This window comes from Acanthopagrus latus, chromosome 2 (genome assembly GCF_904848185.1).
Source record: "Acanthopagrus latus isolate v.2019 chromosome 2, fAcaLat1.1, whole genome shotgun sequence".
NCBI classification, from domain to species: domain Eukaryota; kingdom Metazoa; phylum Chordata; class Actinopteri; order Spariformes; family Sparidae; genus Acanthopagrus; species Acanthopagrus latus.
Genome location: NC_051040.1, coordinates 7,181,587 through 7,199,241, shown reverse-complemented (window position 1 = coordinate 7,199,241; position 17,655 = coordinate 7,181,587). Strand labels below are relative to the sequence as shown.

General features: G+C 41.1%; 2 protein-coding genes across 5 annotated transcripts in view; both read left to right on the top strand.

Moving 5' to 3' along the window:
- The window catches only part of frya (furry homolog a (Drosophila)), a 51,153-nt gene extending 49,319 nt beyond the window's left edge, over positions 1-1,834 (top strand). For 3 of the 4 annotated variants that reach the window (XM_037079657.1, XM_037079650.1, XM_037079675.1), the window contains 2 exons: positions 34-239; positions 336-1,834. In XM_037079657.1, the coding sequence (XP_036935552.1) occupies positions 34-239; positions 336-594 (465 nt within the window). In that variant the 3' untranslated portion in view covers positions 595-1,834. The remainder of the gene's footprint in view (positions 1-33; positions 240-335) is intronic. The other variant, XM_037079666.1, reaches the window with a different exon arrangement.
- A 925-nt stretch (positions 1,835-2,759) lies between these two features.
- brca2 (BRCA2 DNA repair associated) lies at positions 2,760-17,432 on the top strand. Its single transcript, XM_037079614.1, has 27 exons — positions 2,760-2,927; positions 3,261-3,359; positions 3,544-3,777; positions 3,906-3,975; positions 4,265-4,317; positions 4,417-4,445; positions 4,547-4,658; positions 4,743-4,798; positions 5,138-5,228; positions 5,383-6,045; positions 6,157-11,496; positions 11,669-11,767; positions 11,857-11,926; positions 12,013-12,500; positions 12,587-12,777; positions 12,881-13,068; positions 13,169-13,339; positions 13,877-14,240; positions 14,324-14,479; positions 14,565-14,712; positions 14,791-14,903; positions 14,991-15,189; positions 15,291-15,457; positions 15,577-15,715; positions 15,815-16,071; positions 16,167-16,316; positions 16,416-17,432. Exons 2-27 carry the CDS (start codon positions 3,305-3,307, stop codon positions 16,770-16,772), a joined length of 9,960 nt encoding a protein of 3,319 aa, XP_036935509.1. The 5' UTR covers positions 2,760-2,927; positions 3,261-3,304; the 3' UTR covers positions 16,773-17,432.
- Positions 17,433-17,655: the final 223 nt, after the last annotated feature.

The following is a 17,655-nucleotide window of genomic DNA, read 5'->3' as shown; positions in this document are numbered from 1 at the left end:
CTAATATGAATGTCCCTCTCTCTCAACCTTTAGCTGACAAACATGTCCAGAGAGCTAAATGAGTTGAAGAGCAACCTGAGGGTAGCAGCAGCCTCCGTGACGAATGATGAGATCGCCGCCCGGGAAAGCTCCTGCTCTGAGCCCACCTTCAGCTCCTCTGAGGTTGCTGTCCAGGCCATCCTTGAATGTCTGAAGAACAACGAGTTTCTGACTGCCATCCGTTACATTCGTGAGTGCAGGTGAGAAAAGAAAAAAGGTTTATTTTTCTTTATGTGAAAAGGGCACACGAGAAATGTCCCTAGTCAAACAAATAATGTTTTATTTATTTATGACAGAACAACTTGGCCGAGCGACATCTTTGGCAGCCCCTCTGAGGATGAGGTCCAAACCTTACTCAACATCTACTTCAGACATCAAACCTTGGGTCAGACGGGAACTTTTGCTCTTGTGGGCTCAAAACAGGACCTGACAGAAATCTCTGTCAAGCTGATGGAACTTAACGGAGAGATTCGGGACATGATCCGGCGAGCCCAAGGTTACCGAGCCATCACGGCTTTCCTCCCAGACTCCAGGGTCTCAGGCTCAACTCTTTGATGGCGGTCCAGCAGTGTGTGACATCAGCTCCTGCACAGCGCCCTGTTCCAAGCCTCGCCTCCGGTCCTGTCTGGGGTTGCTGCTATCATCTCAGTGGTTAACAAGTACTCTGCTCCCTCCTGGGAATAACCAAGCCCTCTACATCTTTGTGCTCAGAGAATGTCAGAATGTCACAGAGTCAGCGCTTCAGATGTGCAGCAATACTGTTGTTTTTTTAGAAAGATGAGAGACTTTGCCGTCGCAAGGAAACTTAGGCTTTTATTGCACTAATAATAGAAAATTGTCACAAAGCAACCACTTGCTACTGAGGTCAACAACTTTCAAGGAAACAAATGACATACCAAAGCTAAGTGATTCTCCTTCAGTTGTGTTGTTTTAATTGTTAAGGGAAAATGTGCAATCCTTCACAGAAGTGGAAGACTTTTACTGTATCCTGAAAGAATGTATTTGAATATCATAACATTAGAATTAAATTGTTAGTTCAGAAAAGGGAGGCTTCATTACGCAGTGAAAGTAGTGGGTCTTTGTGTGTGTGTGTGTGCGTGTGTGTGTGTGTGTGTGTGTGTGTGTGTGTGTGTGTGTGTGTGTGTGTGTGTGTGGGGGGGTCTTTGTGTGTGTGTGTGTGTGTTTGGGGCGGGGGGGTTCGCTTGAGTGTGCGATATAAAAACCAGACGACCGTCACAGATGGAATCAAGGATACTGATTTATATAAACTGTTCACATTTAACTACATTGACATGCTGCAAAACTACTGTCTCCCACACCTACACTACAAGCTGCTGTGGGTTACTTAAAGACATCTTACTGTACCTGTTAACTGTGCAGCTTTTAGCATTTAGGTAAATTATTTATATTATTTGCAAGAGAAAAAACGTGCTTTTATCAGACTAGATTTATAGAAAAACAAATATTTTATTTCATCTTTTAAACCTGCCAAGCTTGCAAATCCTATGTACTATAAAGTGTAATAGTAAAATTTATGAACAAATACAGAAACTATTTTAACTGAATAATTGTACAGTGCAATGGGGGCTTTGCGGAGACTCACAAGATTGTATTTTTATGAACTTACAATTTGAGTTGCATGTAGAATGACAGAGATAGCTACATATTTGTAAAGCTTCCACGAGAACTGTTGTAGCCTCTCGCCTTGTAAATACTACTGCCTTTGCAATGTACTGTACTTCTTTGGTGTCCTGTACATTTATGTAACAAGAAAAATAAAACTTACATTTGTTAAATGTGGTTTCATTTAGTGATTTGTGTGATGTTATTATAATTATTATTGGTTATAGTAGAAGTAGTAGTAATAGTAGTTTTCTCGAAAAGTATACGGTAAACATACTTCATATTATGCATGCAAGTAGTCTAGGAAGTATGTGTATACACTGTTGTATGAATCTTGGATTACTTATGGAAGCAAATTTTTTATTTATTTATTTTTTCACCTCTATTTTATTATTTTTTTTACTTTTGTACTTTAATTTGAAATCCGGAAGGAGACGTACGTGAGTTAGTTTATTACCCGTAGTAGTACCGGGAATAATTACTGTAAAATAAATTACTGAATGAATAAATAATTTATTGTTCTAGAATAAATTAAATTACAAGTACTTAGTTCAGCATATATGAATCTTGGACTACATATGTAAAATGTGTTTTTTATTCCACATCAAAGTTGGGCGAAATATAAGTTTAATCTTGCTCTCTGTTAAGGATTGAGTATTACTTGAAAAGTACACCGAAAAAGTACCTCATGTTAATCATGCAAGTAGTCTAGAAGTACTTAGTTCAGCAGTATATGAATCGTGGACTACTTATGGAAACAATGTTTTTTGTTTGTTTTGTTTTGTTTTCTCTCACGTCGGCCTTTACTTTGAAATCCGGAAAGGTACTTTGTGATACCTTCAGCGTATTACCGGGAACAGTTCCTGTAAAAGTCTCGTATGATTCATGGGTCTGATTGTAAGACTGCAGTCTGACCCACAGTCACAACCAGTAGCTCTTCAGAGTGGTTTCATTACGATTACCATAAATGTCAGTGCATTTGCGCACTGAAAAAAAAAACATGCGGCTGATTTTAAAAAGCAAACGCGGACCACGGCTGCCTTGACGGCAGTTACTTTAAACAGGACTCTTATTTTGAAGTCGTGCTTGGTTTCCGCTACACGGCGCGCGAGGTTTGTTTTCGTAGCAGGGCTAAAGTAGAGTTAGCTAGTTAGCAGCTTAGTCCAAGTCGTAGTTTTACACAGTTTATGTTGTTGTTTATGATTAACGTCGTTAGCAAGAGTTTCATCACGACATGAATGTCTACACTTTCGTACGCCGTCACGGTAAATCATAGTTATCTTTGTGTTGCAGTCAGTGTCAGTTAATCGGAATTGATGTGTTTTCTAAACTTTGTCAACTCTTACTGTGAAACTGAACGTTAGCTAAAGATGTCATCTCGACAATTCGTCAAAAGCAGCGTAACTATCACGCTGTCTAACCTTCACATAAGCTAATGTAGCCGCTAGCTACAAAACCTGTGGTCGGAAGTGGTAGGGTGGCCGTGCCCACCCTGAGGAATCTTGTGTCATAATCATTCGTCTTAAGGCTGACTAGCTTCAACAAATCTCATCTCCTTATCTGAAGACATAAACAAATAAGAAATGTTGTCTTCTCAGGTGTGCCACACAGCAGGCTTTAGGGTTTACACAAGCCGTTTTGGATGGATTTGCCCTCCCAAAACATGTACGACACATTCAAAGATGAAATCTGGAAAGGTAAGATGAACATTACAAGGTGCACAAATATTGTTCATGTTGGAGGGCTTTTGTGATGGATTATTTTGTGTCCAGCTTTCTTGAGCTCAGAACGATTTGTCTACAAAGAACACAACATTGTCTGTATGTTGGAGGTTGTGCACTTATTACTGATCTACAAATCGTTTTTAATGTCCCGATTTAGAGCTGGGGCCACTGGACCCTGACTGGTTTGAGACGCTGACAGCTCAAACTTTAACCAATGAGGGAAATGTCTCTGATCAAGATGAGCTGTGTGCTAACCAAGAGGGGAATTTCAAAGCACCTTTTGACAAAAGCGCAGCAGAGAGTCAGCTGTTTTCAACCCCCAAAGTCTTCAGACACAGTCGAGTTGGGTCACCTGAAACTGAGGACGAGCATTCGTTCACTGCTGAACGTGGTAAAGTTTGATTAAAGCTTGACTGTTAATGTGTTTATTCAGTCATATAAGCTAAAGAAAGTCTGTATGTTTGTTGTTGTAAAAAATGTTAACCTCCTCTTGTTGCGATTCTCTGTGGTACATCCTAGAAAAAGAAACATTGCCATGGACAGCAACACAAAGTCAAAGTCCATGTTTGTTTGGGACATCAAAAGAAGGGTGAGTGCAACTCTGAAACTATCTACTCTGTTTTTAAAAGAGAAATTGATTTTCCAAATTTATTTTTTGCATATTTCTTGTCATCAGTAGGAACAGTGTATGTACAGTTAAGTCAAAGCAGCAAATACAAAAATACTCAGTTTAGATATAATCTTGATGGTTATATGCCTTGAAAAGAGATTAATATGTTCACAACTGAAATCTATCCCCCTATTTTCAAGTTAAGTTTGTCGTTACTTGTGTTGTCCCAGCAGATGACATTTTTTGATTTCTATATTGCTCTTTTTAGGTTCCAAGGTCCAAAACATGGAAGTATCCAGCATCAGAATGAGGACAGTTTTGGTGAGCTGCAAAAGTATTTCATCAGTTTTAATTGTCTTGGGGGGAAAGAAATGTATCCTCACTCTTTTATTTGTTTGTTTGCTGTTGTTATCTGTACAGATCTGCTTCAAAGCCCACAAAAATCCCCAGTAAGTATATTAAAGTCTAAGAATTTATGATATTTTTCTGTCTGAAGATCCAGTATTTGAATGTGAGTTAATGGATGATATTTTATTTTTGAATGAAACAGGTCAGCTTTGCTAAGCATATATCTGAAAGTCTCGGAGCACAGATTCATCCTGATATCTCGTGGACCAGTTCTCTGAATACTCCACCTGCAGTACCATCCACCCTGATTTTAAGTAAGTGAATGCCACAATTGGTTGTTTGAGAAAATGATACTTGTGATTTGTTAAATAATTAGTGTGTCCTCTCAATTTTTATAGCTAAACCTGATGAGAGTCCCTGCCCACTGACTGTGTCTGCAGACAAAAATGTTGTTGTGAGTACTCTGAGAAAAGGCTTTTGGATTTAAGGAAATAATACAATTAATGCAACAGAATTCTAAGTAGTCGTTCTTTGTTTGTTTGTTGAATTCTTTGTTTTTTACACTAAAAATGCCTTTGACAGGTTTCGTTAAATCCATGTGTTAGAGGCATGGCACAGAGATGTAAACAGTAAATTATGAAGATCAAGCCACAACTGAAGCTTGTGAATCAGAGTGGCTGTAGACATCATGTCGTTGTTGAGGGATGGGGTTTAAAAGTCAGTCTACAACAGCAGAAGTGTGACATTACAGTTAATATAACATGAAACTCTTTTTCTGTTTTATCTCTTGTAGTTTGTTCGGAGGCTTTTTCCTTCTCTTTCAAATGCATCCAGAGTTGGAGCGATGTCACCCAAAAGTAGTGACATGCCAACTGCTCACAAAGGTACTGTGTTTATTCCTTTACAGTTTGCTAATATCCAAGATTTTACAGTAGCTATGAGTCTGAATGACACAATATGCATTCAGATAGATTTACATTTTATTGCACAAGGTTTTGGGTTGATAATGCAAAATACTGACTTGTCTGTAATCAACAGGTGTTGTGTCCCCTGTGGCTGGTCAGAATCCAGAGTCTGTCGTCTCACCCCAAAGTTCTCTGAATCAGAGTGAGGGAGTTTGGAGACCAAAGGTACCAGGTGCTATAGAGGATGGAGAAATTCGCAGCGCCGCAGCAAGTGTTCTCGATGGAGCTGAAGATGTTCTGTCTATATTTTTCACCAACAGTAGTTCAGCACTGAGAAAAGTGAAAACCGATCGAATCAAAAGAAAGCAAATATTTCCCACAAAAGAACCCAATTGCAGCTCTACGGACGTCTCAACAGCAAACAATGCTGCATCCGATGAACAGAAAACATCTGATCTGGACTCAGGCAGACATCTCTCACCTCCACCTGTGAAAACGGGAGATATGGGAAACACCCAGTGGTCTCCATTGAGTTTATCTGATATTCCTCCTTGTACTGCGGATTCCTCTTGCCACGATAATGGTCCTGCTACACACGTGGAAAACAGTATTTCAACAGAGCAACTGCAGTGTGACTCTGGGCAACATAGCAGGCCACATATGAAAATCACAGACTCTGGATTTACTAAGAAAAAGAGGAAATTTGTTTATACTATTAAGACTTCAAAACCACAAGTTCAAGGAATGGAAAACCAGTCTCAGAGGATGGACTCGTCACCTGGGATTCCAGACTCAGGTAACACCTAATATGCATGCAAAGTACAACATTTCTATAATATCTAATGTCTTAACATGCCCCTTTTCTTCAACAACTGTATTTATTCTTTCTTATCATAATTTATTCCAGGTCAAAACGTGAATGTGAAAGGGTTGGTGAAGGCCCCAGATGAAGAGGAGTGTTGCAGCATCAGCAAGAATGAGATGCAAAAACAGGGAAATCTGACTGAAGAAAATCTACCTCCCTCTGTACAAGCAAAAATCCAGGATCTTGACATATCGCAGCTTTCCAGAGATTTTGCACAAGACTTCAGTCAAATGGCAGAGCCGGTTACACTGAGACGAGTGGCAGAGGATACTCATCGCAAAGGCTTCTCTCCATCAGCTTGCCTGTCTGCCATGAAACAAGCTAATCAAAAAGCAGGGCAAGCAAATCTTGCCCATGACTATGATGGTGTCAGTAACAGAAGATCTGTTGCTACGACTTATCAAAATTACTCCATCAATGAAGGCACAATAGGTGACAGTGGATTCCAGTCTGCTGTTGCAGATACCATTCATGTGACTGCATCATCCTTCACTGTTCCCAGCTCGGAGAACAATGGGCACAGTCAGCAATGGACAGGCCTTAAAACTGATATCCAAAGGAGTACGTTTACATCTACAAGTAAAAGAAGCAGAAAAGCACAATTGGATGATGATTTACAAGAAGCTGGAACTGATGCCGATATGCCCAGCAGGATAGAGGGAAGCAAGACACTTGACCCTGGAAGAAAAAGTGAGTTGCACATGGAGAGTACATCAAATCAGCTATCGAGCAGTGCAAGAGGAACTGCTGATAACACTAATTGCTTTCCACTTAATGGTCAACTTCATGGCAGTCAGCCAAAGCAAACAACTGTTTCTCTGTCCTCAATCCATGCATCAGGATTCAAAACAGCTTCAAATAAGGGCATAGAGATCTCCTCAGCCAACCTGGAGAGAGCCAAGCATCTCTTTGAAGAGACGGAAGGGGAAAGGATTTTAAGTGATCAGCACATCAGATGTTCCCATGACACTAAACATGAACTTAGCATGAGTCATGGATCAGTCAAAGATGCAACCTTCAACTCAAACCAGCCTCCCTCTTCAAATGAAAAAAGTGTGGACAGCAGTTGCCAGTTAACAGCTTCACAGAAAGCTGATGTGACAGAGCTGTGTACTCTTCTGGAAGAAGCCGATAGCCAGTTTGACTTTACACAGTTCAAAACAGGAGAGCTAAAACAAGATAAAGTCACATTTCACCAAAACGTTGACAAGGAACTTGACCCTGATTTTCTCACAGGTATAGATTTTGATGACAGTTTCAATTCAGATCTTGAAAAGCACCTGAGAGTAAATGACAAAATGACAAAAGTTTCAGATGGTGAAACATCCACTGCCACATGTAAATCTACAAGTTTGTCCTTGTCGAGGATAGATGATGAAGATGCATCTTCCCCTTCAAAGCAGATCTCTGAAGGTAGTCAGAGAGTTACGTCAGACGAAAACAAAAATCTTTACAGAGCTGGCCACACTGACACAAGCAAGCTGGAGAATAATAATCCTTTGATGCTTGGTATAGGATTTAAGACTGCAGGAGGAAATGTTTTGAGGGTTTCAAAGAAGTGTCTGAGCAAAGCCAAAGCTTTGTTTGCAGATTTAGAGGAGAATCTAATGGTAAATGAAAAGTCCCCAGACAAACAAAGTAGTGAAACTGATGCTAAAACACAGCACAACTGCAAAATGGACAAACACACTGGTAGTGTTTTGCCTCATAAACAAGATGGAGGAAAATTATCCTGCTCAGACAGACAAGTCACTGGCATTAGAGGTGAAGATGCCACAGAATGTCCAAACAACAGCAAAGTGGGCACAGCTAAGTGTCAAAGTGGTTTCCAGATGGCCAGCGGGAAAGGGATTTCTATTTCAGCAAAAGCGATTCAAGAGGCAAGTGCTTTCTTCAATGACTGTGACATGATGGATACTAGCGCTGGCGTGTCCGTACAACATAAAAAAAGCACAGAACCTTTGTCTAGAGTCGGTGTCAGCTTCAGTCATAAGAAAAACCTCCAGAAATTTAAAAATGTTCAAGGGATGAAAGCAAACTTTTCTAAAGAACCAGTCAATAAAGTTGAAGATGTGAATGCAGGGCCAACTGCACGTCACACAGAAGCTGAACAACATAAAATGGAGATTCACAATTTTGGTTTGAAGAGTACAGTGGCTTTAACGAGCGCAGCTTCTTTCCATGGAAACCCATCTTCGGCTGCAAAGGGACTTTCATCTCTCTCTTATAAAACATCAAAGAATATTGGCTCTTCTGTCGTCAATGAATTGAGCGCCAGTGTTGGATTTAGTACAGCCCGTGGGGAGAAAGTATCAGTTTCAGCTGATGCACTGAAGAAAGCAGAGTGTCTTTTGAATGATATTGATATACTTCAGGACACAAACACACAACAGAAACAAAAGGATGGTGCTTTGGGAACAGGTCATCTTGTCAATCAAATTCAGGGTTCACCTCCCAAAAATGGTGGATTTCAGACAGCTAGTGGCAAAGGATTCACTATTTCATCCGCAGCTCTCAAAAGAGCAAAAATGTTGTTGAGTGAATGTGGTGAAGTTGATGATAAAACAGGTGTAAAACCAACACATTCCGAGATGCCAGTTCCCAGCCCAACACCCAGGAATCGTGGATTTCTTGCAGCCAGTGGTAAACCAGTGGCATTTTCATCTGAGGCCCTCCAGAAGGCAAAAGCTCTCTTCAGTGACATCAGTTCCAGTGCAGAGACCCCAGCTGTTTCACACACAATGAACGGTGACAAGAGACAAGACAAGGATAAACGTATGGAGAAAATACATTGTGGTTTCTCAAACGCAGGGGGAGCACAAGTCCATGTTTCGCTCGATTCTACCAATGCAGCAGCTTTACATGGAAATCCACCTTTAATCTCAAAGCACCCTCCATTGTGCCAAACATCAAAAAACATTAGTTGCGCTACAAACAGTGAATTGAGCAACATTGGTGGATTCTGTACAGCCAGCAGTAAAAAGGTATCCATTTCGGATGACGCAATGACAAAAGCAAAGTCTTTGTTTAATGAAAATACAACATTTGAGGACACAAGCAAACTGCTGAAACAAAAAGTAGACAGTCAGCCACAACAGAATGGTGGGTTTCAGACAGCTAGCGGCAAAGGAGTTGTTGTTTCATCAGCAGCCCCAAAGAAAGCAAAAACCCTGCTTAGTGTATGCGAAGGAGTTGAGGATCAAATTAGTGTACAACCAACATGCTCCAAGATGCCAGTTCCTGGTCCATCAGGCAGGAGTCATGGATTTCTTGCAGCCAGCGGTAAGCCAGTGGCAATTTCATCTGAGGCCCTTGAGAAGACAAAAGCGCTCTTCAGTGACATCAGTTCTGGTGCAGAGGGCCCAGATGTTTCAAACTCAAGGAACAGTGACAAGAAACAAGACAAGGCTGAAAGTAAGGAGAAAATACATTGTGGTTTCTCTACTGCAGGGGGAGCCAAAGTCCATGTTTCACCAGGAAATCTTTTGAGAGCAAAGAACCTTTTGAAAGAATATGATGGTTCAATTTCAGCAACAGCAATGCAAGAAGCAGATGCTCTCTTTATGGACGGTGACATTATGGACAGTGGGGACGGCATAACTGCCAGTTGGAAAAGCGCATCTCTGTCGCATGACGCATTGACAAAATCAACGTCTCAGTTTGATGAAAATGCTACATTTGAGAAGACAAACAAATGGCTGACACCAAAACTTGAAACTGTGCTATCACAGAATGGTGGATTTCAGACAGCCAGTGGCAAAGGAGTTGCTATTTCATCTGCAGCTCTCAAGAAAGCAAAAACTCTGTTCAGCGAATGTGAAGGAGTTCAAGATAAAACTGATATAAAACCAACATGCTCCAAGATGCCAGTTCCTGGTCCACCACCCAGGAGCCATGGATTTCTTGCAGCCAGCGGCAAGCCAGTGGCAATTTCATCTGAGGCCTTCGAGAAAGCAAAAGCGCTCTTCAGTGACATCAGTTCCAGCGCAGAGATCCCAGCTGTTTCATGCACAAGGAACAGTGACAAGAAACAAGACAAGGCTGAAAATAAGGCGAAAATACATTGTGGTTTCTCGACTGCAGGGGGAGCCAAAGTCCATGTTTCACCAGGAAATGTGTTGAGACCAAAGAACCTTTTGAAAGAATTTAATGGTTCTGATTCAGCAACTGCAATGCAAGAAGCAGATGCTCTTTTTATGGACGGTGACATTATGGACAGTGGGGACGGCATAACAGCCAGTGGGAAAAATACATCTGTGTTGCATGACGCATTGACAAAAGCAAAGTCTCAGTTTGATGAAAATGCTACATTTGAGAAGACAAACAGATCGCTGACACCTAAACTAGAAACTGTGCCATCACAAATAGGTGGATTTCAGACAGCCAGTGGCAAAGGAGTTGCTATTTCATCTGCAGCTCTCAAGAAAGCAAAAACTCTGTTCAGCGAATGTGAAGGAGTTCAGGACAAAATTGATGTAAAACCAACATGCTCCAAGATGCCAGTTCCTGGTCCACCACCCAGGAGCCATGGATTTCTTGCAGCCAGCGGCAAGCCAGTGGCAATTTCATCTGAGGCCTTCGACAAAGCAAAAGCGCTCTTCAGTGACATCAGTTCCAGCGCAGAGATCCCAGCTGTTTCATGCACAAGGAACAGTGAACAGAAAGACGCTGTAAATGATAAAGAAAAAACTCATTGTGGTTTCGCAACTGCAGGTGGAGCAAAAGTGTATGTTTCACAGAAAAATCTGTTGAAAGCAAAGAACCTCTTGAAAGACCTCACAGATGGGGAGTGTCATGATTTAAGTCCACATGACAGCCATAAATCAGTTGTGAATGATGTGAGAAGAACTTCAGATTTCCCCACAGCCAGTGACAAAGACATTCCTATGAAGGACAGTGCCACTGAGGAAGTAAAATGTTTATCCTCTTTGCAACAGTTTGACCCTGAAATTGAAACCTTTCAAAATTCAAGTGCACTTGGTAACATCTTAATCGAAGCCAAGGCACCTACAGACGCATCTAAGGTTAAAGAGGGAAAAATGACCAACCTCCATGACAGCCCTCAAGAGGAAATAGCAGTTGTGTTGGACCAGGAAATAAATCAGACCAGCAGCAGTGAGGGCAAACAGACAGAAGAATCTTCAGTTCTGTACTGTCACTCACTTAATCTCACTGGCTGCACCGAAACCCAGCGGAGGTTTCTTGCCCAGGAAGCTCTGGACTGCACCAAAGCTTTGTTGGAGGATGAAAGTCTCTCTGAACAAAAACTCTCAATGACTTCAGTAAATATGCCACTGCAAGATAACCCAAAATCCTTTCATGGATCTGTAGAGGAAAAAAAAGGAAAAGGGAAAAGACTGGTAGAGGATCCAGATATGACCGGTTAGTGTCTATTTAATTATGTTACATTTATGTATTATAATACTGTAAGTGTTTGTTAATGCTACACAGATTACCTCAATGTTTTCAGATCTTATTGAATCTGAATTGCTTGAAGAATAGAATTACTTCACTGCACGACTCTCCTGTTTTAAACTGTTTTAAAATATTCTAGGTCAGCCTCCCCTGAAGAGACGATTGCTTGAAGAATTTGACCGGACTGTTGATAGTGCAAGAGGCTCGATGCTCGAGCCGCAAAAAAGCAGTCCAAATGGTAAATTACTGTAACAGATTATCTAAATAAATCCTATTTTTTCTTCTGAATGAAATGGCCTCTGAGCTGTATTTCTTTTCTTGATTAAGGTGTTATGAAAGACAGGAGAGTTTTCAAGTACAGTGGCTCTCTGCATCCAAACATCACAAGGCCACGCAGGTAAGTCACCTGTGAATCGTTGCACATGATTTCAAGCAGCTGGCTGAGATAATCATCTGTCTGTTGTGTCTGTTTACGTCTTACAGGAATGGAACAAACTATGTAGAAACCAGATTGCAAAAGACGACAGCAGCACAACACTCAACCCCAGGAGACAGCATATCGGCCCATTCCAAGATGTCCGTGTTTGTTCCACCATTCCTCAAGAATTTAAAGATGGAGAGCCTCAATCATGCAGTGCTCAGAGACAACATAAAAACACCTTCTACATTTGTTCCTCCATTCAAAAAACAAAGAACTACTGTCCAAGATAGCTCCTCTAAACCACATGAGGAGGATAAACAGCACCATCTCTTTGTAATGCCCTTTAAGAGCAATACTTATGTACCGCCCACGAAGAACACACAACTGAGTGTAACTGATAATAAAAGCAAAGAAGACCTTCAGATGGTGACCATGGCTGACTCTACAAAAGATAACCTGATCGATAATCAAAACCTGCCCGTTGGCTGTGAAACTGAAGAGTCTTCCACAGAGGCCTCACTCTTGGAGGATAAACTGTCCCAAAGCCAAGGTGCAGTAACCTTTTTGGATGAAGTCAGTATCACTGTATTACTCTGCACAACTTAGGTAAAATAATGTTGTGTTTATGGTCTACAGACATGTTTGAGAATCTGCATAACGTGGAGCTGGCACGAGATATGCAAGATATGAGGCTCAGGAAGAAGAAGCGCCAGACCATTCGGCCTTTGCCGGGCAGTTTGTTTCTAACCAAAACCTCTGGAGTTTCGAGGATACCATTAAAGGCTGCAGTAAACAGGAAGCCTCCTGCAAGATACACCCAAAAACAGGCAAGGCCAGAACTTTTGTCTGTTTTTTCTCATATTTAGTTCAAACTGAAATCAGTGTCCTGTGAACAGTTTTGTTGACATGTTCATGTTCTTGTTTTTCCAGCTATATAGCCGAGGACTTCATCAGCATGTGTGTGAGATCACCAGTGACACTGCAGAATGTTTTCGCTTCAGTTTAAAGCAGTTTGTCAAACAGGAGACATTTATAGATGGAGGTGGTGTTCAGCTCGCTGATGGAGGATGGCTGATCCCCAGTAATGATGGGACTGCAGGGAAAGAAGAGTTTTACAGGTATTGAGTTTAAAGTGTGATTTGTCAAGTGAATGTCTCTATCGTATTTGTATACTGTATACGTCAGGCTCATTTTGATGACTGTCCTGTCTCTTCACAGAGCATTATGTGACACCCCCGGTGTGGATCCTAAACTTATCAGTGAGGAATGGGTGTACAATCACTACAGATGGATTGTATGGAAGCAGGCTGCCATGGAGAGATCATTTCCAGAAACAATGGGCAGCCTCTGTCTTACCCCAGAGCAGGTTCTCCTACAGCTGAAGTACAGGTACAAAAGATTAGAGCTTGTTTTAGATCATTATGTTCCTGTAGTTTATGTTAATTTGGTATTAACACATTGTCTACAGGGATTTTGTGTACGATTTCATGGCTTCTCGTAGCACAAAAAATGACATTTTATAAGCATTAAATCAAAAGAAATCACCAGAAAAACTTTATTTATATTTATATAGATTTTTTTTCTTTTTTTTTGTAAACACCTGCTACTGTAACTCTCGGGAGAGTCAAAATGAGGAGTGAAGTTGTCAAATGTAACTAATTGTAACTTGAGACTTTAAAACATTACCCGGGATGTGTACATTAGTGCCTGAGTCAGATTTAATCGGCTGTGGTAGATGTTAAACACTGAAGACAAGAACTCCCATGATCCCACATTACTTTTGTTTTTGTTTTAATTGAGATACCCCACACAGCACAAATAACAATGAACGTTTTAATTTCATGTTCAGATATTTTAAGCACTTTCTCTATTCCGTTATTTAAATACTTTTTCTCCAAGGCAATGATTATATTGTATGTGTATTAGATATGATGTAGAGGTGGACCACAGCCGCAGGCCTGCTCTGAGAAAGATCATGGAAAAGGACGACACAGCAGCAAAAACCCTGGTCCTCTGTGTTTGTGGGGTCATCTCCGGCGGTCACTCCACAAAAAGACAAAGTGGTGTTAAGTCTCCAAGTGGCGACGTCAAGGTAGAAAACCAATCTGGGGTTGTTTGGCTGACGGATGGATGGTATGGCATTAAAACCCAGCTGGATGAACCTTTGACTGCCATGCTTCAAAAAGGTCGACTGGCTGTCGGTGGGAAGTTGATCATCAGTGGGGCTCAGCTGGTGGGATCACAAGATGCTTGCTCCCCTCTGGAGGCACCTGATTCCCTCATGTTAAAGGTACTTTAACAGTGAAGCTACAAGTTATGCTATCTTTCCACGACCAAAAAAACAAGTTGGCTTATTAATTATTTGTGTTTTAGATTTGCGCCAATAGCAGCAGACCTGCACGATGGGACGCCAAGCTGGGATTTCACAGAGATCCAAGGCCACTCTTGCTTCCTGTTTCCTCTTTGTACAGCAATGGTGGACCAGTGGGATGTGTGGACATCGTCATACTGAGAAGCTACCCCATACAGGTGCGTCCAGTCTTACATTACATAAATTTAAACTGTTTCTCCTAGGAATTAATATTTATATTAATATGCTTGTCTCATTTTCCAGTGGATGGAGAGGAAAACAGATGGAGGTGTTGTGTTTCGTTCTGTTCGTGCAGAGGAGAAGGAGGCGAGACGATACAACAGCCACAAGCAAAAAGCTATGGAGAGCCTATTTGCCAAAGTTCAAGCTGAATTTGAAAAGGAGGAGAGAGGTAGGAATTGTGATTGCAGCATGATGGAAAAAAGTACAGGTTGAAATGTGATAGGTGTTAATAAATTGTCTTCCCTAGGTAATACGAAACCTCAGCGTAGAAGACGGACAATGAGTCATCAGGATATTGCAGGTCTCCAGGATGGGGAGGAGCTTTATGAAGCAGTGGGGCATGACCCGGCATACCTGGAGGTGAAATTTACTTCTCATGATGATTGTCTTCATTTCTCTTTATGAATAGAGCTCTAATTGCACATCTGTTTTACTCTCATGTCCAAGGCTCATTTGAGCGAGCAGCAGTTGCAGACTCTACATTCGTACAGGCGTTCTCTGATGGAGAAGAAGCAAGCTGAGCTGCAGGATCGGTACCGACGAGCTTTAGAAAGCGCAGAGGACCGCGAAGGTAGCTGTCCAAAGCGAGATGTTACACCTGTGTGGAGACTCTGCATTGCTGACTCTATGGATCAACATGGCAGTGGTGCGTCTTCATTTTCATTAATTTCAGATGCACTATGGTTACTTTAATATATGTATGATTGGGTATTCAAATACTGATTCAACATTATGTTTTTGTTTTAGCTTACCAGTTGAATATTTGGCGACCTCCCTCGGATCTTCAGTCTTTGCTGAAGGAAGGCTGTCGATACAAAGTGTATAACCTCACGACATCTGAAGGAAAGAAACCTGTTGGCTGCACATCTGTTCAGCTGACCGGGACAAAGAAAACACAGTTTCAGGACCTACAGGTTGGAGTTATAAACAAACTATCTTGAACATGCTCAGTGTGCACATTCAACTGAATATACAGTATTTAGAAGGATGATTACATAATTTATAGTACTTAGTTATTTGTGTTATCTTTCAGGCTTCTCAGGAATGGTTATCAACACGTTTTCAACCAAGGTTCTCGACCCATTTTGTGGATCTTCAAAACACAGACTTCCAGCCGCTGTGTGGAGAGGTTGATCTCACAGGATATGTCATCAGTATCATAGATGGACAGGGTAGGTGATTTATTTATTTATTTATTTATTTATTTAGCTTATCTTTTTCCCCTAGGACTGTATTATTTACTAAATGATTATTTATGTTCTTGAAAACAGGTTTCTCTCCTGCGTTTTATTTGGCTGATGGGAACCTAAACTTCATCAAAGTGCGCTGTTTCAGTAGCTTGACTCAGTCTGGCTTGGAAGATGTGGTAAAACCACGTGTCCTGTTGGCTCTGAGCAACCTGCAGCTGAGAGGTCAGTCCACATCTCCCACTCCTGTTGTGTTCGCTGGAGATCTGACCGTCTTCTCTACAAACCCCAAGGAAGTTCATCTACAGGAATCACTCAGCCAACTCAGAAACCTGATCCAGGTATAGTGCTGAAATCCTGAACTGAAAAGCTGCTGACAGGCTAACAAACACTGTCTGCGGATGTTTTTACCAATAACTTTTTTTCATGCTCTCAGGGTCAGGCAAACTTTTCTCAGACCGCTGAGGAGAAGCTTTCACATTTAATCAAATGTGATGGGCTGAGCTCCATCTCCTCTCCAGCTCTGCAAACACGAACACCAGCGTCAGCTCCTACAACGGACAGAAGACAAGACACAAAGACGAGTGTTAGTGAATGTTTATGACTGTTCCATACATGTGCTTGTATAACCACTCCATGATGACTAAAAACAAACAAAAAAAAAAAATCTGTCCTCTTAATGCAGGTGACGTCTCAGCAGCCAGTCAGAAGCTTTGGATCATTCACGCCTCTCAGCAGGAACCCTCCTGCACAGAACTGTTCAACAGAGAAAGACCCGAGCAGCCTGAAGAGGAGGAGAGCTCTGGACTATCTGTCTCGCATCCCGTCTCCACCTCCTCTCTCCAATCTGGGCTCTGTGGCTTCTCCATGTGTAAATAAGACATTCGTCCCCCCTCGGAGGTCTGTGACACCCAGCACTTTAAAAACTGTACAGACTCCAGCTCGCAAAGCCGTTAGTTCACCGGTGGAGGAGGAATGGGTGAATGACGAGGAGCTGGCGATGATTGACACTCAGGCATTGCTTGTTGGTGATTTGATGTAGGGGCTTAAGACTGTGATGATGAGACACCTTTAAAAACAAACTGTATAAATGAGTGAATGCAAAGGCTAGAAGCTACACATGGCACATATTCTGTGGTTGTTTTTGTCATCTCACTTGGCTCATTAAAGATGTATAAGCACTTCAACTGTAAAACATCTTTATACTGATCTAGATTCTCCTCTGCAGCACACTGTTTTTGTCTATTGGTATGGTATTGAGGACAAATATTTGAGGACTGATCGGGGAGTAGGAAGTTGTTTACTGTGTATTCTTAAATATATCTGTACAGGATTGTACAATATTGAACAAACATCAGCTTGTCATAGTTATTTTAAAACAAAATGTTAAAGTTCTTAAAATACGAATTATGGCCCTCTTTTACAAACAAAAAAACAGGATTCTCCAATTTGACAAGTGACACATTGTTAATAATAAACACTTTATTATAACCATCATTCATAATTGTAAGTTATTAAACTGTTAACAATTAAATGCTTTATAAACCATTTAAAAAGCAAGTATTTACTGTAAAGATGGATGATGGATGGATGGGTTATTTACTGTAAAGTTGAAGCTGATGTTAATGCTTTGTAAATTGTGGATATTGAGTTCATCTATAAACATTTGGTTGGTCTTTATAAAGTTTCACTTTTAAAATGACTTAAAGAATTGTAAGAATTGTCCCTCTGTCAAATTCGTCAGCATATCACCGGAGAAACTGCTAACTGCTGCTAAGCGTAGCTGCACTTAGCTGCTGGTCTCATTCGCTGTTCCAGGCCATTTATAATCATCAGAGGGATCACAAGACTGATTCATAAACACTTAAAATGTTCCACATAGTCACTTTAAGTCACTTTACATGGTAGATAGCATCCTGACTTAT

Bases quoted from the DNA above. Each gene is read 5' to 3' on its own strand.
- brca2 (XM_037079614.1), top strand. From the start codon at position 3,305: ATGGATTTGCCCTCCCAAAACATGTACGACACATTCAAAGATGAAATC. The intron at 14,480-14,564 runs GTGCGTCCAGTC...CTCATTTTCCAG, and splicing joins TGAGAAGCTACCCCATACAG to TGGATGGAGAGGAAAACAGA. The intron at 16,072-16,166 runs GTATAGTGCTGA...TCATGCTCTCAG, and splicing joins AACTCAGAAACCTGATCCAG to GGTCAGGCAAACTTTTCTCA.